Source organism: Papaver somniferum, chromosome 7 (genome assembly GCF_003573695.1).
Source record: "Papaver somniferum cultivar HN1 chromosome 7, ASM357369v1, whole genome shotgun sequence".
In the NCBI taxonomy this organism is placed as follows: domain Eukaryota; kingdom Viridiplantae; phylum Streptophyta; class Magnoliopsida; order Ranunculales; family Papaveraceae; genus Papaver; species Papaver somniferum.
Window position 1 is genome coordinate 10,032,055 of NC_039364.1, and position 27,971 is coordinate 10,060,025.

The 27,971-nt window shown below is 37.2% G+C and overlaps 1 protein-coding gene across 1 annotated transcript; it reads left to right on the forward strand.

Moving 5' to 3' along the window:
* Positions 1-6,209: 6,209 nt before the first annotated feature.
* On the forward strand, positions 6,210-11,522 carry LOC113295391 (beta-galactosidase-like). The gene is made up of 19 exons (XM_026543729.1): positions 6,210-6,561; positions 6,703-6,798; positions 6,925-7,037; positions 7,180-7,246; positions 7,332-7,424; positions 7,526-7,669; positions 8,022-8,110; positions 8,249-8,354; positions 8,468-8,555; positions 8,644-8,762; positions 8,845-9,009; positions 9,088-9,260; positions 9,393-9,502; positions 9,614-9,723; positions 9,837-9,947; positions 10,028-10,138; positions 10,251-10,459; positions 10,541-10,877; positions 11,073-11,522. The coding sequence occupies exons 1-19, from the start codon at positions 6,355-6,357 to the stop codon at positions 11,181-11,183; spliced, it is 2,559 nt and encodes an 852-aa protein (XP_026399514.1). The 5' UTR covers positions 6,210-6,354; the 3' UTR covers positions 11,184-11,522.
* The last annotated feature ends 16,449 nt before the right edge of the window (positions 11,523-27,971 follow it).

The window sequence follows — 27,971 nt, forward strand, 5'->3', positions numbered from 1 at the left end:
GTTTTAGGTTATTGAAACCTTCATGGTATCGTGAGTCCGGTAACATGTCTCGTATTCTAGCTTCAACTTCCTCTCCACCAAACAAACAGTCTTCTTTATATACTCTCGCCTCCAATGATGGACCTGGGACTATCATCACACATGTAGTTCTCAAAGGTTCAAACTATGAAGAATGGGCTAAAGGGTTTCGTATTTCTTTGGGTGCGAAACGCAAGCTCGGATTCATTGATGGTAAGCTTTCAAAACCTTCTGATGATTCTTCTGACCTCGATGACTGGTGGACTATAAACTACATGATTGTTGCCTGGATCTTTAACACTATTGATCCAGTTCTTCGTTCCTCAATTTCTTATCGTGACACGGCCTTTGATTTATGGGAAGATATCAGGCTTCGTTTTTCTCTTGGCAATGGAATAAAGATTTTTCAGCTTAAATCTGATGTCGCCTGTTGTAAACAAAAAGATGGAGAGTCTATCCAAGACTATTATGGGAGGTTGAAGAAACTCTGGGATGACATCAATGACTTTGATGCCTTACCTTCTTGCAAGTGCTCAGGTTGTACCTGTGATCTTAATCTGACTCTACGTACTCGACGTAACAATGATCAGGTACGTGAGTTTTTAATGGGTCTTATACCCTATTATGCTAACGTTCGTTCTAGTATTTTGGGCACCGAACCACTTCCATCTCTGCACACTGTGTATTCTCGTCTCATTCAAGAGGAAGAGGTTCGTTCTTATACTCAGCCAAAGGAAGATATTGTTTCTCCAATGGCTTTTCTTGCTCACGGCAATAAGCCACAGGGATCAAAATCGGGAGCTGTTAAAACTCCAATGAAGTGCACCTATTGTGGTTATAATGGACATCTTGAGGATCGCTGTTGGGAGAAGCATGGGTATCCAGATGGTCGTCAACCCAGACGTCCACCTACAGCTTATCCCAAAACCGAGTCACAAGCTCACCGTAACCAACCAGCGGCTAAGGCAAACGCTATTGTTGGTGAGATGCAGACTGCAAATCATATTCGTCTCTCTGGTAAGCGTGGTCACATCTGGATTGTTGACACAGGAGCCTCCAACCATGTTTGTTGTGATGACACTGTGTTTGCATCTTGTTATAATATTAGTCCTCTTCAGGTTGGTCTGCCTAATGGTGTCAGCATACAAGCAACCAAAATTGGCATTGTGCAGTTAAATGATTTTCTTATATTGCACAATGTGCTGTTTGTTCCTCAATTCACATGCAATCTTCTCTCGGTTTCTCAACTTTTATCGTCATCGCATGCTACTCATGCACAGAAGAATAATATAAGTGTCCAATTCACTAACTCTGAATGTGTTATACAGGACCATACTTTGAGGACGAGGATTGGTATGGGTAAGCTCATGGATGGGCTGTATTGCTTGATAAAGGGGAAACCAGCTCGTGTCAACGTTGTGTTGAGAAGAATGCAGCAGAATTATGGCACAAACGGCTTGGTCATCCTTCTATCCAAGCTTTGAAGTCTTTACCTCAGATTGGTTGTGTTGATAGTCAGTTAGATTTTCATGCTTGTGATATCTGTCATAGAGCCAAGCAAACTCGTACTTCTTTTCCATTGAGCACTAGTAGGGCAGTCGATTTATTTGAATTAATTCATTGCGACGTTTGGGGTCCTTATCATCCAAATCGTGCCTGTAACTCCAGATATTTTTTAACCATTGTCGATGATTTTTCTAGATGTGTTTGGGTGTATTTGATGAAAACCAAAGATGAGGTACCTACCTTGTTAACCAATTTCTTTGCACTAGTTGACAGACAGTTTACTCGAAAGGTTAAGACTTTCCGCAGTGATAATGGAACCGAGTTCAAAGGTCTTGCCTCTTATTTTCGAAACAATGGCATTATTCATCAAACCTCGGTGGTTAAGACACCACAGCAAAATGCTAGGGTGGAAAGAAAGCATCGTCACATTCTTAATGTTGCTCGTGCGCTACGTTTTCAAGCATCCTTACCACTTGACTTTTGGGGAGAATGTGTTCTTACTGCTGCCTACTTAATTAATCGAACCCCTTCTCGTATTCTTCACTTCAAGACGCCCTATGATCTTCTGTATGGTTCGGCTCCATCTATTCACTCTCTTAGGGTGTTTGGATGTCTCTGTTACGCAAAAAATATCAATCCTGGTGATAAATTTGGCAGTCGTAGTCGTCGTTGCATATTTCTCGGCTATCCATTTGGAAAGAAGGCCTGGCATTTATTTGATCTTGACACAGGTCACTACTTTCAGTCTCGAGACGTACATTTTATTGAAGATACTTTCCCGTTGGCGGATAATGATGAGCTTCAAAAACTGCACTCACTGTATTCTGACGCGGTCACTGATTCAGTTCCTAGCAATTTGTCTGATGATCATTTTGCAACTGACTACAATACACATGCTTCTGGTGGTTCTTCTTCCGCTGCTACTCTCTCGCCTGTTGATACTACACCTCCACAGATTAGTTCTCATATTCCGTCAGTCTGCTTGGATGATGCACATCACACACACACATTGCTGAGAATGATGCACATATTGATTTAGTGCCTACTTCTTCTTCTACTGTGCCTGCGTCTGGTACAGATGTTGTAACTTCTTCTCTCACAGAAGATACGGATTGTCGAGATCATTGTACTACAGTTTCAGATGAGGCACTTGGCCGGGGTAAACACAAAATTCGAGAATGTTAGGCACAAGATTTTGTCCAATGGCAGGGTATCTCAAAGCAGTCTAACACAACCTTGGTTTCCCCTGCAGCTTCACCTATACCAGTCAAGTCCTCAGGTACTCCCTATCCTATAACTCATTTTGTGAATTGTGATGCATTTTCTACTGCACATCGTTGTTTTGTTGCAGCTATTTCAACTGATGTTGAACCCAAATCATTCAAAGAGGCAATGGCTGATCCAAGATGGCGTCAGGCAATGCAGGATGAGATTGCTGCACTTATTTCCAATGGTACATGGACAATTGAAGATTTGCCTGCCAACAAGTCTGCAATTGGTTGCATGTGGGTTTTTCGCATTAAGCGAAAGTCTGATGGCTCTGTTGAACGTTACAAAGCCAGATTAGTTGTTTTTGGAAATCATCAACAGGAAGGAATTAATTTCACTGAAACTTTTGCTCCCACAGTAAAGATGGTTACTGTGAGAACTCTTCTCGCAGTTGCTGCAATAAATAACTGGGAATTAGTTCAGATGGATGTGCATAATGCGTTTCTTCATGGGGATTTAAATGAAGAAGTCTATATGCGACTTCCTCCTGGTTTTAGTATGGGATTATCTGGCAAAGTTTGTAGACTTCGTAAGTCATTGTATGGTCTACGCCAGGCTCCACGGTGTTGGTATGCTAAGCTAGCAGCTGCTTTGCGTACTTATGGGTTTTCTACTAGTGCTTATGATCATTCGTTTTTTGTATCGTCATGGGAATATTATCATGTATATTCTTGTATATGTGGATGATCTTGTTATTGCTGGTAACAACACAGATGCTATTCGAAAATTTCAGGAATATCTAGGCAGATGCTTTCACATGAAGAATTTGGGAAAATTAAAATACTTTCTAGGCATTGAGGTAGCTAGAAGTTCCAAAGGAATTTTCTTTGTCAGCGCAAATATGCTCTAGATATATTGACAGAAACAGGTCTTCTTGGTTCAAAACCAGCTAATATTCCTATGGAAGAAAATCATAGGCTGGCTCTTGCCTCAGACTCACCTATGACTGATCCTGCTCGTTACAGAAGGCTAGTAGGGAAACTGATCTATCTTAATCTTACACGGCCGGATCTATGTTATTCTGTTCATATTCTTTCCCAGTTTTTACAACATCCAACTCAATCACATTGGGATGCTGCACTTAGAGTTGTGCGTTATTTGAAATCTAGCCCGGGGCAAGGCATTTTACTTCGTGCTGATTCCAAGTTGGTTCTTGATGCTTATTGTGATGCAGATTGGGCTAGTTGTCCACTTAGTCGACGTTCTCTCACGGCACATTTTATCTTTCTCGGGGGTTCTCCTATATCTTGGAAAACAAAGAAACAAACAACAGTTTCTCGTTCGTCAGCCGAAGCAGAATATCGTGCATTAGCTTCCACAACTTGTGAAATCATTTGGTTAAAAGGGTTATTAGGAATTTTGGTGTAGGACATACAAAACCAGTCTCGCTTCACTGTGATAGTCAAGCAGCGTTACATATCGCTAATAATCCCGTCTTTCATGAACGAACAAAGCATATTGAGATTGACTGTCACTTTGTACGTGACGAAATACTTCGAGGTACTATTCGTCCATCCTATATTCATACTACCTCTCAACTAGCTGATATTCTGACTAAAGCCTTGGGACGTCAGCAATTTCAAACTCTTCTTCTCAAGCTGGGCATTTCAACTCTTCATGCTCCAACTTGAGGGGGGGTATTGGGTATATTCTTGTATACTTTGTATATATCTACTTACTTGTATTGAGAAGATATTCACCTCTTTTAGAACATCTTGTAACCTCTTTTAGAACATCTTGTAACCTCTTTTAGAATATCTTGTAACCCTACTCCTTTATATAGGAGTCTTTGTTATCAATGAAAACACAAGGGAATTATCCTTCTTATCTCGTTGCTTAGGTTATCTTGTCTTGTTTTAGGTTATTGAAACCTTCAGAAAATGTAAAGCTTCCATAACGCCAAGCAAAGCAAGTCAGGGTATCCAAGCCTTTTGGAGCACCATGACTAATTCCTGAGCCAGGTTAAATGTATAATGCATTTGCATTGTGGCAAATGTGTTATATCATTAAAGGATTATTATTGACATAAATTAGGGCTCAAGAGGTGCTGATAGTAGCACTACAAAAGAAGAAGGCCTCTTAGGATGGCTCAAGAAGTTCTAATCCATCCCAAGAAAATATTAGGGACGGTTTTCCAGCCGTCCCATGTTTCACCGTCACTAATATTATTTGGTGCTCTTTTGTTTGGGGACTGTCGTATTATTACCGTCACTAATACTATGTTAAAAGTAGTATATTTTATATAGATTTTGGTACACAATACATGCATAACTGTTTTCTAGTTCTACTGAGCTGAGAAACGACTACAACACACAGGATAGGGAACAGAGATTTTCTGTTAGCTTTTATTTAAATGATCCTCCTACTTTCGATTTTAATACTAGCAAGTTAACGAACATTGTATAGATGGGGTCAATCGTTCATGGCAATGATAATAAAGTTGAAGGAAACCAGAAAAACAAGAAGACGATGCATTTTTTTCTTTTGCAAATAACTCAAATCAAGATACACCGTTACCCACCACCATGCTCTGAAAATGCTGTTTTTTTTCTTCTCTTGGACCTACAGAAAAAATGAATGGATGGTTGACCCCTTTTCCCAATTTGACCAATACCTGTCTAATCTTATTCATTTTAATATTAATTTATGTCTTCCAGTTTTTAAGGTTGTTGAACCGGAACTCTCTTAAGGTTCCTCAAAATCTAACTCAATCGAGAAGATTAGTTCTTTACATAAAACTTCGTTGTATTCCGTTATGTAAATGACTTCCAAAGGGTATGTATGCATGTTTTGTCGACAGAGGAGGACGCAGACATTTTAAAAAGAGAGCTATTATTCATTTTACTGAAAAAAATGTCTTAGAAAACATAAAAAGAAATGCCGAGAAAACATAAAGAAAAATATACTTGGAATCATCTAAGTGCATGCGTCCGGATAGCAATAGATGACGCCAAGCAAAATGCACCTGCAGAACAAAAGAGAGATTATTCTTAAAAATGGCACTTGATTATCAAATTTATTAAAAATACCTTACTTAAAGAAATAAAATACATAAAAGAAATCACCGGAAAGATAATCAGATTTATTAATAACCAAGTCTGAACACTGTAAGCTTTGGAACTAATCTTCATTCAGATTCACACCATGGACAAAGAAAAAAAAGAAAAAGAAATAATTGGTCCCCAAAGTCTGAAAAATAAAGCTGTCAGCTTTACTCATACATCAAATTAGATATCTCAGCGTTATCACACTTAGATTCTGTAGACCCGACCTTAAACTTACACGTGCTCCAGTTTTATTGGAAAACATCAAATTTTGTGTATTTGATGGTTGTAGTAAATCACTCTCATTTTCTCCAAAGGTTCACTTGCCAACAAAGAACAGCCATTAACTCACTTATTCATACTCTCCTCTGCAACTCTCTCTCTCAAAAAAAAAAAAAAGAAGAAGCTCCAATGCCCATGACTGACTGAACAAAACATTCTCTCTTTCTCTCAATTGAAACCCCATTTCCACTTTCTCTCTGAAAACAGAGGAAAAAACAGAGGAAAAAACAGGGGAATGGGTTGTATTTCATCATCATCATCATCAGTTGCAATGTGGAGGCAGAATAGAATGTTACTCAAACTATCATTGTTATTATTATGTAATTATTGTTTTAGTGGAGTAATAGGTTCAGTGTCTTATGATGAAAAAGCTATTGTTGTTAATGGGCAAAGAAGAATTCTTATTTCTGGATCCATTCATTATCCTAGAAGTACCCCTGAGGTATGTATTGCAGTTTTCACATTATCTAAGCTATTGTGTTCATTGATTTTGATGTATTGTTGAAATGGGTATCTTTGTTTTTTCTTGGGTTCTACAGCAAATTGATTTTTTAATAATGTGATTTTTTTTGGTTGAGTATAGATGTGGCCAGATCTTATTGAGAAAGCAAAAGATGGAGGATTAGATGTGATTCAGACTTATGTTTTTTGGAATGGGCATGAACCTTCTCCTGGACAAGTAAGTGTATCATCATCACATTGAATTCATTCATTCATTCCTACAAATTTTCATTTTGTGGAATTTTTGATTGCATTTGTTCTTAATTTTGGATTTTTTTTTTGTTTTTGTGTGTGGAATTTGTAGTACTATTTTGGGGATAGATATGATCTTGTTAAGTTTATCAAGTTGGTACAAGAAGCAGGTCTCTATGTTCATCTCAGAATTGGACCTTATGTTTGTGCTGAATGGAATTTTGGGTAATCAATTTTTCCTTTGTTTTGATTTTATTGGTTAGTAGAAATTGTGATGCTCACAACTCAATTGCTCATTTGCTCTACCAGAGTAATATATGCAAAATTTAAGTTCGGCTAATTTTTTTGTGTTTGTTTTTGGATTCAGGGGATTTCCTGTTTGGCTAAAGTATGTACCTGGTATAAGTTTTAGAACAGACAATGAGCCATTCAAGGTTTGAGTTACTTCAATTACAGCTGCTTTCCTTTGCATCAAATTTCGCCACATTTTCTCGAATTTGGTGGTTACTGTGTTTGTAGATTGCCATGAAAGGATTTACTGTAAAGATAGTGGACATGATGAAGGAAGAAAAGCTTTTTGAATCTCAGGGAGGTCCAATAATTCTTGCGCAGGTGAAAATAGAGTGTATTTTTGAAATTACTTCTGTGTTTGATTGGTGATTATCTAGTAGCCTATTGTGAATTCGAAGAATTATGTTTGATCTGTATTGCAGATTGAGAATGAGTATGGTCCCATGGAGTATGAACTGGGTGATCCTGCCAGGGTTTATACAGACTATGTTGCTAAAATGGCAGTAGGTCTCGGCATTGGTGTACCGTGGGTCATGTGTAAGCAAGATGATGCCCCAGATCCAATAGTAAGTTTTAATTGCACATACTTTGTCGACAATTCTAATTTCTTGTCTGGAGAAGTCCATATATTATGTAGACAAGGATCAGTTCCACATGTTGGTGGTATCCTCACTTTTTTGCTTATACCCACTAGCCAAGGAAACTTGAACAGATAGAAATATACATCTAATAGTGTCTGTGGGTCTAATTTATGACTTATCAGCCTCTTAGTTGTTGCCAAAAACTTGCGTTGAAACATGAACTAGTAGAGAGAAAAATGATATTGCGCATTAGGTACAAAGTCTAACAAGATCGAACTTGCTGAAATCAGTAACAATATGCTGTTCTTTCACTCTAACTTCTTAAATTTTGCAACAGATAAACACTTGTAATGGTTTCTACTGCGATTGGTTTTCTCCAAACAGGCGTTATAAACCAAAAATGTGGACAGAAAACTGGACTGGCTGGTATACTTTCCTGTCTTGTTGGTCTTCATGTTCCAAATTCTAATTGTGCACAACTTTGTTTATTGGTTGCCTATGGTAATTGGTTTTACTATGAAAAAGAACGTTGGTTTAGAATTCTTGTTGGTTGTTGACTGGCAGGTTTACAGAGTTTGGTGGTCCCGTTCCTCATCGACCAGCTGAAGACTTGGCATTTTCAGTAGCCAAGTTTATCCAGAAAGGTGGATCCTTTATGAACTACTACATGGTAAGCTAGTGTATTAGCTTTTTAGTTTTTTTTAAGTGTGTCCACTCCAGCTGCTTTATAGTTTTCCCTAAGGTTATGGAAGAATTAATAAATTCATTTTCTTTTGCTTTCAGTACCATGGAGGGACAAATTTTGGCCGAACTGCTGGTGGTCCTTTCATAGGCACCAGCTATGATTATGATGCTCCTCTTGATGAATTTGGTATAATTTACATTAAAAACTTGTCTGTCAGAAGTAAGACGCACTGCAACATGTTCAGTATGGTGATTGTTCACTTCAAATTTTGTAGGTCTACTAAGAGAACCGAAATGGGGTCATTTGAGGGATTTGCACAGAGCCATCAAGCTTTGCGAACCCGCATTAGTTTATTCAGAACCCGCTGTCAAGATACTAGGAGACAAGCAAGAGGTCTGTTAGATTTCATAGAGAAGTACTCATAACATCAAACTGCGATGTATTGACACTGACATTTCAACATTCTTCGTTTCAGGCTCACGTCTTCAACTACAAATCTGGAGGCTGTGCTGCATTTCTTGCTAACTATAATACAAAATATTTTGCAAATGTGGCCTTTGGGGATATGCATTACCATCTCCCCCCTTGGTCTATCAGCATCCTTCCTGATTGCAAAACTACTGTCTTCAACACTGCAAGGGTGAGAAAATACTCAATTTTAGCTTCCTGTTTCAAAGAAAGTTGTTGATCTTTCAACTTAACAGAATGTCATGAACAGGTTGGTTCTCAAAGTGCTCACATGAAGATGACCCCAGTAGGTGATGGGTTCGCTTGGCAGTCGTTCAATGAGGAGCCTGCTTCCTATGATGACAGTACAATTACAGTATCAGGTCTTTTGGAGCAAATAAATACCACAAGAGACGTAACGGATTATCTGTGGTACTCGACAGAGTGAGTAATGACAATCAAGGATCTTTTTTATATGACACTCATTACAGAATAGCTCCATAAGACCATAACCAGTCTTTACTGCTAAAACTATTTTGATGTAATATTTTTTTTCTTTCTTTTTCCTATCTTCAGTGTCAAGATAGACTCAAATGAAGAATTCTTAAAGAATGGGAAGTATCCTGAGCTCACTATAATATCAGCTGGCCATGCTTTGCATGTTTTCATCAACGGTCAGCTCTCAGGTAAACAAGCTTTTGAAACTTTCTGAGGAGATGGACAATGAAAGCTTTAACACTTGATTTATTTGTTCATATTTCTTTTCTATAATCATACTTGTTTTATGTAAACGGTAGGAACTGCATATGGGAGTTTAGAGGACCCAAGGATAACATTTAATGAAAATATGAAGTTAAGAGCTGGACTTAACAAGATTTCCATCTTAAGCATTGCTGTTGGGCTTCCGGTTAGTTGCCCCTCTTCGTTCTCTTTGTCAAATGTCTTTCAGATTTTTGGAAGCACAGTTTCTTGGTAAGCCCATTTGCCTTAAGGTTTTCGCTGTTTGTGATTGTGTTTTAGAATATCGGGCCACATTTTGAGACATGGAATGCGGGGGTTCTAGGTCCAGTCATGTTGAGTGGTCTCAATGAGGGAAGAAGAGATTTGTCGTGGCAAAAATGGTCGTACAAGGTTCGTCTTCTGATGATCTCTTTTTCAAAGTCCCATTAACATTATCCATGAGAAAGAATTAGTCATTGTCGTGTTTCTAGATTGGGTTAGAAGGCGAAGCTTTGGGTCTTCATTCCCTGAGTGGGAGTTCCACTGTTGAATGGGTAGAAGCATCTTTAGCAGCTCAGAAGCAACATTTAACATGGCACAAGGTTAGGAATCTACAAAAATCGTTGGAATCTGTTCATTTTCTTGAAATCTTAAACTATGGTACATATGTGAAGTTCTGTGTCAACTTGTTGCTTAATTTTTTAATGTTTGCAGACTCTATTCAGTGCACCTGAAGCAGATGTTCCGTTGGCGTTAGATATGGGTACAATGGGAAAAGGTCAGGTCTGGATAAATGGGAAGAGCATTGGTCGTTATTGGCCTGCTTATAAAGCATCTGGTGGTACTTGTGGCAACTGTAATTATGCTGGTACCTATAACGAGAAGAAATGCGAAAGTAATTGTGGAGAGGCCTCACAAAGATGGTAAAAACATGCTTAATTTCTATGATGGCATTGATTGTCTAATAAAAAGTGTTTTGACGATGAATATTACTAATTTCGCAGGTACCATGTTCCTCGGTCATGGCTGAAACCAACCGGGAACTTGTTCGTAGTTTTCGAAGAATGGGGTGGTGATCCTAATGGAATATCTTTTGTTGGAAGAACTATTCAAAGTGTTTGTGCAGATATTTTTGAATGGCAACCAACGATTGCAAACTATTGGAGGCAAGTTTCAGGCAAAGATGATACTCCAATAAGACCCAAAGCTCATTTAAGGTGTGCCCCTGGTCAGAAAATTTCATCAATAAAATTTGCTAGTTTTGGAACTCCAAAAGGATCCTGTGGAAGCTTTAAAGAAGGGAGTTGTCATGCTCATAAATCCTACAACGCTTTTGAAACGGTACACATTTGAACTCTAGATCAAATAGTTCTTGCATTTGGCATTTGTATTGTTACCATGAAATTCATTAACTCATTCATTATCCATGCGGACCAAGCCAACTTAAACGTCTTTTAGGACTACAATGACTTAAGCTAGGATTCGTTAGGCGTAAAAAACATATCCTCTTTTCTAACACTTGTGATTTTTTATCAGAGATGCATCGGTCAGCAATCATGCTCAGTATCTGTAGCCCCTGAGGTCTTTGGAGGTGACCCATGTCCAAACACTTTGAAAAAGCTCTCAGTTGAAGCCGTTTGCAGTTGATCCCCGAAAAGATTCGGTGTAAATCAAACATACAAGGCCTCAAAATTTCTGAGGTTCTTTACAGTTTGTTCTGAGTTTTGTCCCAAATATATATGCTGTATAGATTTACAGCTAGCAGAGATTGGCACAAGCCAATTTATACGACTCGATGTACATAGATTTGTCACTATCGGCTAACAAGAATATATTGATTAATGTAACTCCAAGGTTTGTACCTTCTGTCGAGCCATATCGATTAATATCATTGGAAGTTAACAAATTTTGTGGGAAATGCATTAACAGTCCTGCTTTGTCAACCTTAAATATGGAAGTATTTCTTGTTGTCCAAAATTGAAGGAAGCAATAATATGGCTGTTCTTTTCCCCAGAATCTGGGAACACTTGCATTATTGAGTTTTTTTAAGTATGTCGATTGAAGGAAGTTAAATTGCAGTTTAGTATTCCAAATGCCATTTTCTGTAAGAGTACAACAGTGTTACTGCAGCATCGGCTCTCTCAATTTCCACAATTATACTTGCATGTACTTATTCGACTCCCATGCATAAACGAAATATATTACAAAGGGCAGAGTGAACAAAGCAATACAACATTGCTTACAGTAAGAAAGTGAACTCCTATGTAAGGCTGGATTGACGATTCAAAGACAGAATGATAGTAGTCTTAGTCTACACTCTACATAAATCACTCACTAAACAAAGTCAAAATGAAACTCAACAAAGAGTACCAGACCAGTTTATATGCAGGGGTCTCATCTTCCTGTAAATGAAGGCTGATCATGGTTTTCTGTCTCCTCAATTTCAATCGACTCCATCATCTTCGTGTTTTCTTCCCCTAATTCTTTCAAAGAAACTAAGGAGTTCTTGTGAGGACATGCTTCACGAATCCACTATTTCTTAAAATCCACAAGCTTTTTTGAGTTTGAACCTTTTGTGTCGAAAATTTCAATATAGTTAGTGGATTTAGTGTACGTTAAAGCACCGCCAGCCTTTGTGACGTCAACTAACTCGCTTTTTTCAATCCTAAACTCTTTTGTCCAACCCCATGACTGGTGTTCTCTCGCTGCTCTTTCATGTCATGATCACCACCTTTCTTTCTTAATAGCCATACGTCATAATATTCAAATAGTCCGACAACTAGCCAAACAGCTATATATAAAAACCCATCCAAAACACCTATTTTATTGTAGTACCATTTATTCTTTGGTGGCAAAGGAGGTGGTGCCATATGTCCACGAAACTTATCCTCAGCTAAATTGAAGGTCACAATCATATTTGTTTACTTTCCATCCAATAGAGAGCTCCATTCGCATAGATAGCATCTCCATCGGGATATATTTCGAATTCACAACTGCAGTTTCCAAGGTTTATCCATCCACCGCCATTGCCTAGAGTGTATTTGTAGGCTACAAACTTGGGTACGCGCTTATATATTAGTAAAAATTTGTACTCATTGGTTGAAGGAGCATAACCGAATCCGCACGAAAAGGATAGTCTTCGTGTATGCCTACTATCTGTCTTGATTTTTGGAAGCACAACATACTCTTTGGTGATAGTGTTAAAAATACAAACATGTATATAAGTTTTTGGTTCCAAAAATGTATCTCCAGAAATGCAGATCAACCCGTTACACGAACCAAGAAAGGTAGGACGCCAGGACGGAGGGGTGATATTAATCCTCATTATTTTCTGAATTGGTGTTGTTGACCGATTATGATTCTCATTATATTCTAAATACCAAAATTTGAGATTTTTACTGTGATGATTATCCAGCGCACCTGTCAAAGCAATAAAAACCAACTTACTTGAATCAGAAGGATGGTTAAGTTGATACAAGTACATCTTGGAGAATGATGGATGACAAACAAGATTCCTCCATGTTGTGCATACCAATTTGCACTCAAGAACCGACTCAGTTGGTACACGAGTTATAACATCCAATGTGATCTCCACAGGAAGAATTTTTAAATACTCCATCAAAACCTATTTAATGAAAATGCTACTGCAAGTGTAGCCTTTTGGAATATAGATAGAAACAGAGAGATTTGTTAGTGTTTAAGTAATCGTGATGGAAACCATGCATGGAGATTGAATGATGGTTTCCGGGTGAGGAAAGAGTTAACAGCCTGAAAAAGGAGAGAAGTTTGTTGGATCTTACGAACAGTGTGTGTTGTGGTTAAGTGGGAAATGCGAAAATGGGTTTGTTTTTTTTTTTTTTATCGGAAAAAATATAGGTTAAGGATAACCATCAGAAATGGCTAAAGAATACAAAGAAAGGAGACCCAAACGAACTCCAAAGACTCCAAAACAGAGGCGACAAACCAAAATACAAGGGAAAACAGTTAACCCGAAACTAAAATGTTTTCCCAATTTACAACAATTTGATCCGACCTAAGAGCATCCACAGTGGGCGAGTATAACCAAAAATTTGGGATGAGATCGTAACACAGTGGGACGGAGTAAAGATCAAATCCCAACCAAAGATCAAATTCCAGACCAAATATGGTCGCGACCAAATCCCAAATTCTAATATAGTCGGGCGTAAATTTAAAGTACGCTTGTTGCTGGGCGTAAATTTAAAGTACGCTTGTTAACGGGCGGAGATTTAAATTACGCCCGATGAAATTTTAATTAAATAAAAAAAAAAAGAATGAGGCGGACTTTTAAAGTCCGCCTGATGAAAGTTACAAAGAATGGGGCGGACTTTTAAAGTCCGCCTGATGAAATTTTAATGGGGCGGACTTTTAAAGTCCGCCTGATAAAATTTTAATCATGTACCGTTGCGTCACAACACGGACTAAACCCAAATTTTGGTCTTTTTTTTGATCTTTGATCTTTGGTTTTGATCGCACCACTGCAGTTGCTCTAAAACCCTGCACAGATTTTTCATTGAGACACCAGTAAAAAGCTTGCAACTTGACTTGGGCGATGGATTTCTCTACAGTAGCAACTTTGTTGTTGAAAGCGATATCATTGTGAGCTTTCCAAACTGTCCAAGCTATAGCTGCTGGAATTCTTGCCCATAGTTGTTTTCCTGCGGCTGATAGAGACCTTCGTTTCCATCTCTTGAGGATAGAGTCGAAGCAGTTAGGCATCCTCCAATTAGCCCCCCCAATTATTAAGGAAATGTTGCCAAATTTGTTTAGTATAATCACAGTGGAGAATAAGATGGGAAGTAGTCTCACTATTTTTAGCACATAAATAGCACACATCTTGAACATCAAGCTCTCGATTTGCTAACAAGCTGAGGGTTGGCAGCCTTTTGTGTAAGACCAGCCATAAGAAAAAGGCTATTTTATACGGCCACTTTGAAGACCAAATCCTAGGATTTGTGACAATTAGGGAACCTTCGCCTTCGATCATAGAGTAACAAGACTGGACAGAAAATTCACCTGATTTTGTGAGGGTCCAAAATTGTGTTATGTTGTCAGTTGTCATGTTAGGTTGACGCATAATACCTCAAAAGTATGCGCATGTTTATTTTAGAATCTATGCTCAGCTGCAAGGGTAGCCGAGTAAATAAAAAAGTAAATTTTTATATGCATCAAAGGCTACATACACATACAATTTTACCTCATCTCCGATCCATTGCAAACCCTAGCAACTTTTTAGAAAACACAAAGAGTCCTTTCTTTCGTTTAAGAAAAAGAAACAAATAGAAGAAGATAATGAAATCTACTGCTTCTGTTGATAATCTTCGTAAGAAGGTGAAGTTTGGTAGTGCTTTCGATGAAATCCATGAAGACATACTTCTCCAGATATTCTACAGAAAACCTGTTAAGCCTTGGGGCAGCGAAATCTCAGGGCCGGCCCTGCTCCTTGTGGCTTAACTTAATCAATAATGAACAACAATTTCATATATTTCACTTTGTTCAATCTCAAATGAAGCTGATTCTCATGTTTAGTTTCCAAGATTATCGCAACAGCAGGAGACTGTACTTCGCGGTGAAAAAAACCCATGGTAATACTCCCAATACCAAGCACCATGTTTATAAAAAAAAAGCCAACAGTTATAAGGATCTCAAGTACATGATGGGTATGACAATGGTTTAGCTTGTTATTGTGGACATCCACAATTACCCGATGCTGACATTTTTCTTTGATGCTTGTAGAGCATTCTCTTCTCTGAGAAAGAAGATAATGATTGGTCACTTGACTCTACGTGTTGGCCACCACACTTTAAGTTAATCAAAATCAAAGAAGTTGAGGGGGAACCGATGGAGCTTAATGCGATTAGATTCTTTCTGAAGTATGCTGGTTTTCTTGAGATGGTAACCATTGTTGCTTCTCAAAAGCTCTCCAAAGACCATAGGAAACAACTAACTGTAACAAAGCTGTTACTAATGTTCCAAAGACCCGCAAATTGTGTGGTTAAGTTCTTAACGAACTCCGAAGACACTTAACTTCAGTATGTCAATCTTGTTATTTTAATCTTTTCTGAGGATTATTTTAGAAAACCCCTTGTCACTGTTCACGAGTCTTGTTTGTTTTCTCTTTTCTGAAATATGTGGAGATTAGTGTAGTTCCCTGAGCCATCAGGAACATGGTATACTAAAATATTTGGTTCTTCCATGTCATTCTGCCCAATTTTCTGCTTCCTTTAATTACATCTGCTTCAGTTTCTAGTCTGTTTCAAAAAATTCCATACAATCCGAACCTATATATATAGACTTAAAGTTCAGCCAAACTCAACTCTGGTACTGCACTAGAAGGATGGTGTATTCAAGTGTCTGGTTTAGGTTCGTTCTAGCTCTATAGTGTTTGTTTATTACCAAAACCTATAAGATGTGAGTCATTGCCGCTTAGGGATCTTCCCTGAGCAAAGATTGAACGTGATCCTTGACCAAAACTCTTGGGTGCAATAATCAAAAACAAGGAAAAATCAAATAAGTAAAAGTTATTGATACTTAGCTCCTTTATAATGGAAGTGATCGATTTGATGAAACGGACGAGCTCCCCATATCTCCGCAACAGCAACAAGGCAAAACTTTGGAAAAACAGAGTGAGTCACGTGTTCAACACGTTGCCCTTAAGATATTAGCGCCCGGCTACACTCAAGAGTGATGCTATAGCCCTCACAGGACGGATATCTTCAGGATAAAACACCCTACTACACCTACTACTAGTATATGTAGTAGATGCTCAACTTGAGCTTGGCAACTCCGAAAAAACCATAAAGGAAAATCTCGAACACTTGAGAAAACAATATAAAATATTTTTTCCCTTAGGGGTCCCTCTAAATATAGAGCAACCCCTTTCCCATAGATTTTACAAAAGTAGTGAATTTGTTTATATAATTGACAAATACAACTTAAGAAGAAAAACTCCCCGATGTGGGACTAAAAGGTTTATATTGTTTCTTAAAACTACTAAAAATTGGAAACTACACAATGTGGAACTAATAAGTTTCATTCACAAAAGAAAACAATAAATTATAATTTTTATTAAAACTTTAAAAATTTATTTTTTATTAATCGTTTTCCAACAATCCCCCACATGAATGAAAACTCAATAAAACATGAAAACACAGATAGATCTTGGTAAATCAACATCCCAATCTCACGATCCAAACAGACTGATCGTGCAAGTGTTGAAATCATACTAGTCATTTCTACGTCCTCTCCCTCACACAAAAGTGTGTTGACCCCAAGGTCATAATATGGATTGCACAAATCATAATAGTATTGAGAGCTTTCATCTTTAGTTCTCACATAGTGAGACTATAGGTATCTTTCATCAAAGTGAAAAAGCATGAACTAGTGAACCCTTAGTGACCTTTAGGTCCTAAGTTCCAGTAATACCAAAACCATCAAAACGAAAATCACATAAAAAGCGCAGGAAATACCATTTTAGGCAGAGGTGTCCATGAGGTCTTGAAACTTTGCTTAGTGAGATATTACCGGAATTACTTGCTAGAGACAGTGAACTATGTCTTGAACTGCTAGCATTTGATGTAATTCGCGATAACAACCACGGGTGATACCTCCAAGGTTGCTGCCAAGCTCGTGCCGTTTTGTCCAATTTGGCCCTGGACATATCGTGTTTCTCAGAATGCTCTAGAGAATCAAATGTCATATTCTCAAAGGAAGTGGCCCACTTCCTCATTCAGATAGGTGAGTTTCCATAAAGAGTGTTACTGCTACACCCCACTTCAATCTTAAATTGAAACTATAGAACCCATTAAGACTTCTTAAAAGTCATCCTTCACATGCAGTCACACTATCACGTCTACACCATAGGGAAGGGACAGAGAATAAAATTATCTGATAGTGTTTACCTTTACCCACCACAAATTAGTTGTCTCATTCGAAACCTTGATCTTGGGATCTCCAGTCAGCAAGGTTGAGTATCCTTCATGGCAAGTTTAATTTATGAGCTTACGCCCCTTCCCCTCGATGCATTTCTAACTGTCTCTTGGGATAAACCTTTCGTCAAAGGTTTCGCGATATTCTCCTTGGACTTTATCCAATCAATGGAAATAACGCCGATTGAGATTAGTTATTTTCAGCTTTAGCTATTATAGCTTGGCTAACACAATGTATAGATATAGCTGGCACATGCCTATGTCAGAGAGGAATGTCTTCTAAAAAGCATCTTAGGCACTCGGCCCCCTCTCGCGCTTTATCTAACTCAATACTCTCATATTTCATAATGAATTGAGCAATATATGTTTGTTTGTAAATCTTCCAAAAACAAACCCTCATGCTAGAGTGAAACATATCCACTCGTAGACTTAGACTCCTCTGATTCAACTATCCAGTTTACATCACAAAGTCCCTCAAGGACAGCAAGATACCTTTCATAAATCAAATAAAAGGTAATAGAGTATTTTAGGTACCATAATACTCTATTCAGTGCATCTGAATGCTATTGCTCTGGACTATAATTATATCTACTTAACTTAATCACAATATAGGCAATGTATGGACTCTTACAGTTCATTAAATTCATCAGACATCTTATAACTCTTGAGTATTCAAGTTAAGATACTCCGTTACCCTTTTTTTATTGAGTCTACAAGAATAATCATACGGATTCAAGCAGGCTTACAATCACACTGATTGTATCTCTTAAGCACAAATTCAACATAATGAGAATGACTAAGACTACATATGTTAGATTATTTTCTAATCCTCATCCCTAAGATTATATCAACATGGCTTAAGTCTTTCAAGTCAACGTTCTCATTCAGCGCATGTTTTTAGTGGAATTAATCACATCTATGTTTGTATCAAGTAAAAGCATATCATCAACATGCAAGCATACAATCACACAGGCATCCTTAACAAGTTACTTGTAAATATACTTAACAGATTCGTTAAATTAAATCCACTACCCATTATCACATGATCAAATTTTCAATGTCTCTGTTAACGTACTTATTTTATAAACCATACAAAATTTTGTTCAATTTACAAACTTTGTCATCATAACCTTTCACTACAAAGTCCTCAGGTTAGTCTATGTAAATTTCTTTATCTAATTCACAATTTTAGAAAAACTGTCTTAACATCCATCTAATGTATCTCTAATTTGTTTATGACAGCAATAACAATTAGCATCTCAACGGAAGTAAATCTCGTCACATGTGAATAAGAATCAAGGAATTATACATCTTCTTTTAGTTAATATCCTTTAGCTACCAACTTAGCCTAATATTTTTTCACAGTTCCATATACCTAATGTTTCCTCTTAAAGACTCATTTACATCTCATGGTCTTACTCTCTGGAGGTAAACTAGAAACCTCCCAAGTTAGGTTCCGACGGACTGAGTCCATTTCACTAAATGAAGCTTCTTGCCATAATGGGATTTCAGTAGATATCAAGGCTTCTTTACAAGTCCAGGGCTTAGACTATGCTAGGCATGTTATGAAGTCGGCTTCATAAGAAGTCTCAAGTCTAATTGTTTTACTTTTCTTAGGCTCAACCTTAACTTCATCTTCTTTTAAGATAAGTTCTGACTATTTGAATATAAATTTAGGGGATCAACAACACATCTCTAATGAGGTACAGGTTTAAGAATAAACATGTTCAAAGAACTTAGCACCCCTGGATTATGTAATATTATTCACAACAAAGTCAGAAAAATCACACCAAATTATGAAAAACACTAGTACAAAAAGGGCTTTTAGTCACGGTATTTAACAGTGTCCAAATATCTATGGTCACGGTAATCCATTTTTGAAAAACCGTGACTAAATCCCGCGAGGCCAAAAGTCCGCCATATTTGGTCACGGTCATTTCCGTGGCTACTTTATCAAACCCACCGTGACCACAACTTTAACAGTCACGGTCTTTTATTGTACACCGTGACAAGCTCACTCTTTAGTCACAAGATGCTAAAATACACTGTGACTAAAGTTGATCAGTGGACAGGAATTCTTTAATAGACCGTGACCGATAGGTAATATGCCCAAATTATGTAGGATTCTTGGATGGCTTGCAAAAAAGAAAATGGCAGACCACCGAAATAATCTTTAAATTAAAATTCTTAACATTGCATTGAATTTGATAATATCTTACAAAATCAACATATTTTACATTTAGCAAGAGTTGATATCAAGGACATATCAATAAATCAGCAAGTATCAAAACTATACGCATTTGCATTGAAGAGTACGAAGCCTTCAACAAAGTTTTGGAAGAACAACTGCACTTCCTTTGCATGCCTAATCCAGGTCTTGTGTACTGAAGATACCTGTGAACACTCACACTGCAAAATCTCCTCAAAACTCTGCCGCTAGGATGTCGCTTAGCTGCATAAGATAAAAGCAAAACAAAGTATAGTTGTCAAAGTTAAACATAAACCAGTGACACCGTAAACCATAAACATAAAACAGGCAAGGAACTAACAGAAAAATTTCCTGAATTTATATTGCAAATCAAACAATTTATCCAGAATATGCAAGTTTTTGCTCCTTATGGGGAAGGGCCCAATAAGGACAGCACACCCCCCACTTTCAAGCGCACCTCTGTATCGACTGAGAATATGTTCTAGTCGGTGGAACTGGCGAACCACGCGAGCTGGTTAGATGCGTGGGGCAGAGGGCTCGTAGTACCCCCTTTGATCCAGCTTCGGAATCACCAACTCAAGGGACAGGCCTGACGGCAGGCGGTGGACTCTTTCAGGGAAGAAGAGGCCTAAGAACGGCAGATGCCGTACACTTGAGTGACAAAGGAAAGAGCGAGACCTCACAAGATTCTGAAGCTTTATGTATCCATTTTTCCAAGTTTCATGACTTCCCCTTTATAAAATGAAGTCAGGTGATTAACCCTGTGAGATGGCGGAACGACATTTGAAGATCAATATTGTAGAAAAAGAAATATCTTGCAAGAAAATAGAGACCAGATTGCCTGTCAACTATCAAGTGTAAAGGTCTACAATACAACAAAAAATAAAACAAAACTAAGGAGCAGAATCTCTTCTTATTGACAAAAACAAGAAGAAAACTCTTCATTTTTCATTTTTCTCATGTTTCTCGTTATTTGGCAGTGGAAAAAACCAAAATCAGTTTTGTGGTTCTGGTTCCCTGTAACTTCTAAGGTTCTAGTAAGGCTTTACCTAGTTCATGCTCCACTTCAAATTCGCCAGTTACAAGCGCTTGCTACATCTTTGTTTACAAGATTATTGTCAATTAGGAGCTTGACCATTTCCTGAAGGCTGAAACTCCTGAAATCCAAAATGAAGTAATAAAGGATGAGATAGAGACAGACATACATACAAAAGGTACCTAAGAGAGAGAGAGAGAGAGAGAGTATAGTTTGTTTTGACTGAAGATGATAGAAGCAGAGAAGGAAGATATAGTATTACCGGGCAACTGCTTTATCAGTTTAACAAGCAGGCTAATATCTTCCTTTATAGCAGGGTAACAACTCATTTATTTGGCTCGAAGTGAGAATCTGTCAACTGATATACTGCATCACATAATACATATCAGGAAGGCTCAACAATATAATACTAGTTTAACATCAGAAAACTCAATAATATAATACTAGTTTAACATCAGAAAACTCGACAGGCTTATATTACCAAGGCTTCATGTTAGCTTGACATAGTGAGATAACCAGCTAGTCGAGCTGTAAAAAAATAAGTTTAATGCATAACGATTTACATGCATAACCAGCTAGGTGATGATTAAATCCCACATCAGGAAGACTAAATGAAGAAAAAAATAAGCCTACAAATAAACCTGTCAGAATGAACTCAGTTTTAAAGTTATCTTCATCGACAAAGCCATAGTTCACTAAAATCCTTACATTTGATTGTGGCCCGCATCCACAGAATTAAAAAACCAACTTCACATATCAGATATAACACCGTAAAATAATCACTTAAAGCAATACTGGCCATAGTAAAGGCATAACTGAGTGATCTTGTGAAAAGAGAAACGTTCAGTTTCACTAAGAAGTTACAAAATTGTTTCCTAAAAGCAAACTCAACATGCAGGAAAGGGATCAGTCTATAAAACTTTCATCAATTGCACTTGATTTGCTATTATACATCCAACTTTTCAGATAATTTAGATAAACAAATTGTTGTATGATAAGTGGATGAAAGAAATGCAGAAGAAAGGTAATCACACCACTTAAAAATCAGATATTGAATACCTCATCTGAAGAGACAAAAGGTTACCTGCAATTGAACCACATACAACTGAACAATAACAAAGCCAGAGCTCTAAAATTTCATACGGAAAGGCCTCGGTAGGTTTATATATAATATATAGGTTCTGCTGGAAAATCAAATCAAAGTCACATTAGGTTAAGGATATGAGTACATTGAATCAAGCACCAACGAAGGATAATAATCTCAGGGAGGGGAGTTCGATTTTTTATACAGCCTTCTAAGTGCAAGAATCTAATGTCAACTGGATTAGACGTTACGATCTTTGGGTTCACTGTCAAAGCAACATAGAAAACCAATCCATCTTTAAAATAGGTTTGAACACAAAATAAGATGCTGAGGAAGAAACTAATTAGCTTTCAAATAAAGAGAGAAGGCATGGATCATCTGTACACTCTAGAAATGCTTATCTTAGGGTACCTAATTTCAAATTCGAACATAATCAAAATTGGAAAAGTTAATGTGCCAATATTTCAAATAAGAAAACCCTAAAATACAAAGAATTCCCTCTTCAACACGAGCAAATAATTACATCTATTAACCAAAAGTGAGTCAAAGAATTAACGACTTTAGACTCTTACCGGAAAAACCTCAAGCCACTTAAACTTGATTGCCATCAGTTTCACCATCATATAGCGAAACGTCGTTGTTTACTGCATACTCTTCTAATTTCAGCCATAAAATTTTCTAAACTATGCAATAGAGATCCAGAGAGAGAGAAAAAAACCCATTGATTGATTGAAACTTCCGATTCAAACTCCATAGGAAAATGCAATTAGATCGAAAAGGGAAAATAGATCAAATGGGGGTTGATATTTTAGATTAATAGACAGAAAGATGAGTAAAGAGGATTCAGAGGAATGATTTCCCTAAAACGTAAGAAGGTGGGCGGAGTGTAGATCGTGGTGGAGTGTAGAAGGTGGGTTAAGAAACCAAGGCGGTTCTAAGTTCTAACTTCTATCTTTTACTCGAGAAACTGGGTCTTCATTAAATTAGACACGCGTCAGACACACCCGTATCCAAAGAGATATATGTAATGGATAGAACCGGGACAAACAAAACTTCAGTCACGTTTATGGATAGAACCGTGACAAGGTCAGCCGTGACCAAAGGCCATAGTTTTACTAGTGAAATCAGAACACACAACCAAAAATCTATATGTAGAAGTATACTCAGCATACCCTATATGAAGACACAATCAACATTTCTGGTTTCTATCTAGTTCTTTTAGGAAGAGGAATGACAATCTTAGTCAAACACCCTCACACTTTGACGCATTCATAAGAAGGTCATCTACCTGTCCATAAATCATATGGAGTTTCATCTGATCCTTAAGGGTACTATATTCAGGATATACTAGTTAAGAGGACTGCCTCCCCCCACAAGCCCGCAGGTAATCCTGAACTAATCAACATGGAAATTATCATGTTCTTAAGGATACAATTGTTATTTTCAAGGCTTCTAATTGGTTTTGAACTTCAAGTTTATACATCTTAAGGCTTCTAAGGCATCATCTTTTACCATAGTGGTTTTGGGTTGAACTCATGTCAACTAGGCCTAACTGAATTAATTCTAAGGGCTTAGAATTACTTTGAACATTTGTGTTAAAAGATTTTATAGCATATTCATTTCACTTTTGTGTTCAAGATCCAAACTAAATTTGGGTACGTAGCCTATGCTAGGAAGTTTATGCATTGACTTATAATTTTACGGTTCCAAGTCTACCATGTAAAACATTCAAAGACACACAAAAGAAAACATAAGAATCAATTATGTTCACTTCATCAGATTTTCCTTTAAACTTATATATAGACCCTAAGTCCTCTAACTGTTGCCTAAAGAATCAATGCCCTTAGTTATAACAAGTTTTCCACATTTAATTAAGATTTTCAATCTTTTACCATCTTCAAGAGAACAAGATACAAGATTCTTTCATATTTTCGGAACATGAAAACTTCATTCAGTGTGAGAATATTACAGATATGAGCTTATGCTCGACCTTTCCCTTTTATGCAACCTCTGTCGCAGATGAGTTACTCATATAGAGTTTCTCGACATCCCTTATCCTATGATAAGAGGTGAACAGGTCTCTGTTTCAACAAACATACTTAGTGGCTCCAGAGTCCACCCACCAGTCTCTCATATTGGTTATTAAAATAACTTCCGACATCATGTCAATGAACTCGTTCTAATTTGTTTCAACTAAATTAGCATTAACTTTCTACTTATTAAGGTTTTATGTTGTCTACACTTTACTGTCGTATGGCCAGGAATTTTACAAACATAATAATCACCCTTAATTAATTCCGGATTCAGTTTTACGAAACATACCTTTCTTACGAAGACTATGATTAGAGTTGTGTTTGATGTTCTCGCCTTTGTCAGCTTTGGAAGACTTGTGTTCATCCACATGCGCCTGGTAGCCATGTTCCTCTTCAATTTCATGTCACAAACTTCGTTTATACTCTGACCACGGACACGGTAATTTCCCAATCACCTGATAAGAACTACTTTAGTTAACAACAAAATTTTGCCCGTCAGAATTTTTCAGGAACGTTTCTCTGTTTTGTAAAATATCAAAAAAATACTTTTACAACTCCATAAATTCTGAAATTTTCGTAGGTAACTATCAGGATGTTTACTACGTTGTGTCAAAAGGGCTCATCGAAATTCCTTCTAGGTTAAGAGATAAACTCGAAACTCTACAGCTGACCAAAAATTCGTTTTTGTTTTTCACTCCACAATTAACATCCATGATTCACAAACCAACCAACCATTTTCGATTATTACAAATTCTAATGTCTTAAGATTGTTTGGTGCAATAATCAAAAACAAGGAAAAATCAAATAAGCAAAAGTTATTGATACTTAGCTCCTTTATAATGGAAGTGATCGATTTGATGAAACAGACGAGCTCCCCATATCTCCGCAACAACAACAAGACAAAATTATGGAAAAACAGAGTGAGTCACGTGTTCAACATGTTGCCCTTAAGACATTAGCGCCCGGCTACACTCAAGAGTGATGCTATAGCCCTCACAAGATGGATATTTCCAGGATAAAACACCCTACTACACCTACTACTAGCATATGTAGTAGATGCTCAACTTGAGCTTGACAACTCCGAAAAAACCATAAAGGAAAATCTCGAACACTTGTAGGGATGGCCATTCGCCCCACCCAAACCCATCCCCGTGGGTACCCGTCCCTATTGGGTAGGGTTTTACCCGTACAAACGGGGTTGGGGTTAGGTATGGGTAATACCCGAAATTAGTGAAGCGGGGATGGGGCGGGGATGGGATTCTAGGTCCCCGCCCCATACCCGCCCCGTACGTTCCCATTTTAGAATTTTATATTTTTATTAATTATTTATATTATATTTAAACATTTCTTATATCCTTAGAGTTGTACTTTGCTATCGTCTTGGTATCCCATTGTTTGTTGAGAATGGCTTGTTCCCAAGTTGTAATAAAACCATGGACATCTTTGATGATCATGCACTTCATTGTGCTAAGGATATAGGCCCCAAGTGTCGACATGATATTGTTCGTGATGTAGTCGTCGACATTTGCTTCAAAGCTAGTGTGCCTGCTCGTAAGGAAGTTTCTTTGGGATTTCTGACGAATGATGACAAAGAGCTGAAACCTGCTGATATTCTTGTGCTTAACTGGGAAGACGGAAAGGATGTTTGTATGGATGTCACTGGTGTTTTGCCCTTCGCAGGTGATGGAATTCGCTCTTTCGTCCCAGGGAAAGCTATATCTAATGCGGTTTCACGTAAACAATCTAAATACTTGGACAAGTGTATTTCACATGGCCATGGATTGAGTGTTTTGGCTTTCTCTACTCTAGGAGAGTTGGGTGAGGATACTTTGTGTTTTTTCAAGCGTCTGAAGAATTGTTTAGTTAGTAACGACGCTAGTAATGGTTTTGGTAGCTTTATTTTTCATAGATTAGGCGTTTCTATTCAAAAAGGTGTTGGAGCCCAGCTTGTTGCTAGGTTACCAACCAAAAGCTTTGTATAATGATTATAAAAATATTTTTTTTGTAATTTATTTTTATAGATATTTAAACTAAGATATTATATTATATTATATTATAAAAGAAAAGGTAAAAGTATAATATATCATTAATTATTTATATTATATTTAAACTAAGAAATTATATTATATTATATTATAAAAGAAAAGGTAAAAGTATAAGATATCATTAATTATTTATATTATATTTAAACTAAGAAATTATATTATATTATAAGAAAGATATTTCATAAGAAATAATTAAGAACTAAAATGAGTGATGCTCGTTTATAGACCAATTTGTTTTTCTTTGCTTGTTTTACGATGAATTTATGAGTTTGAAATTTTAAATTATTATTATTATTATTGGTTGAACTTAGGTATTGATTATTAAATTAACTCATCATATTTGAGCTTAATGTTATGGGTAACCCGTAAAAAACCCGCCCCGTACGGGTATTTCCCATATCCGCCCTGTCCCAGATCAAGCGGGTGTGGGTTTTTTTTTTTTGAACGGAGCAGTGACTGGGTTACAAGATCCCCGCCCCATACCCGCCCCATGACCATCCCTAAACACTTGAGAAAACAATATAAAATGTTTTTTCCCTTAGGGGTATCTCTAAATATAGAGCAACCCCTTTCCTATAGATTTTACAAAAGTAGTGAATTTGTTTATATAATTGACAAATACAACTTAAGAAGAAAAATTCCTCGATGTGGGACTAAATGGTTTATATTGTTTCTTAAAACTACTAAAAATTGGAAACTCCACAATGTGGGACTAATAAGTTTCGTTCACAAAAAAAAAACAATAAATTATCATTTTTATTAAAACTTTAAAAATTTATTTTTTATTAATCGTTTTCAACCAAACTTTAACAAATACACTCATCTCAAAACCTCTTTCTCACTTACCGCCTTCAATCCAACATTCTGCTCCTGAATCCTGATCCTGATCAGGCTTTCAATCCTTTTATACTATAATCATTCTAAACTATAGTTTTTGATTTTTTTTTGGGAATCATTGCATATAGCTTGGAAGAATAGTCGTACAAATCTCTCCCTCTCTTAGACCCTAACCACAAAAACCAAAAAACCACCACTGCTACTTGCTTGCTGGGATCTAGTCCTATCTCATAAGACTTCATCTCTTTTAGTTTACTTAAAATGTAGTTTTAGTTTTTGGTCATCGGGTATCTTTGGGTTTACTTTAAAAAAATTAGCAAAATAAATAAAAAACTATCTAAAGGCGCATGGAAGGGGCGCATACAAACAAAATAAAATAAAAAAATTGAACTCAAATGCACTTACAACTTATCTCTCCGTGAACTCAAACAAAATAAAAAAATGCATTCGAGACCTCAGTCGCTAAATTGAAAAAACAGAGGAATGATGACCCAATAAAACTAGGAAAAATTGAATAGGAATATGATCAATAGTGGAGCAAGCCATTTTTGTTGGGCTCCAAAAATTGATTGGAGCCGGAAACACGAGAAACTATTGACACTTGACAGTGAGAACAAAGCAGAATCGTACTTTTAAGTAACAAAATCAAGGTGCTTTATGTTTGCAAGATAGGAGGAATTGAACCTCCGTTAATCACAGCTTTCTGTCTCCCTTGATTGACTACATTGTTTTAGTATCTTCGTGCCCTAATTCTTTCAACGAAACTAATGTGTTCTTTCGGGGAAATACTCGAACAATCAGTTGGTTAAAATCCATAAGCCTTTTTGTGGTTGAATGTCATATGATTCTTGGTGTAAGTTAAAACACTGTCACTCATTGTTACGACCAATAATTTCCAACAGTCAACCGTAAACTCTTTATTCCAGCTCAATAACAGATTCTCCTCTCGGTGTTTTATCCCATGATGATCATTCTTGTTTTTGAGTAGTCATACGTCATAACATTGAACTCCTCGGACAACTAACCAAGCAGCACAAAACAAAAACCCGTTCAAAACCCCTATGTTAGTAAAACACCAATTACTCTCTGGTGGCAAAGGAGGCGGTAATAGATATTCACCAAACTTTTCTTCTGCCAGATCGAAGGTGACGATCATTTCTAATTGCGCTTTCATCCAATAAAGATTTCCATTTGCAAAGATAGGCTCAGGTTGTTGCCGATAATATGGGTCAATTTCATACCTGA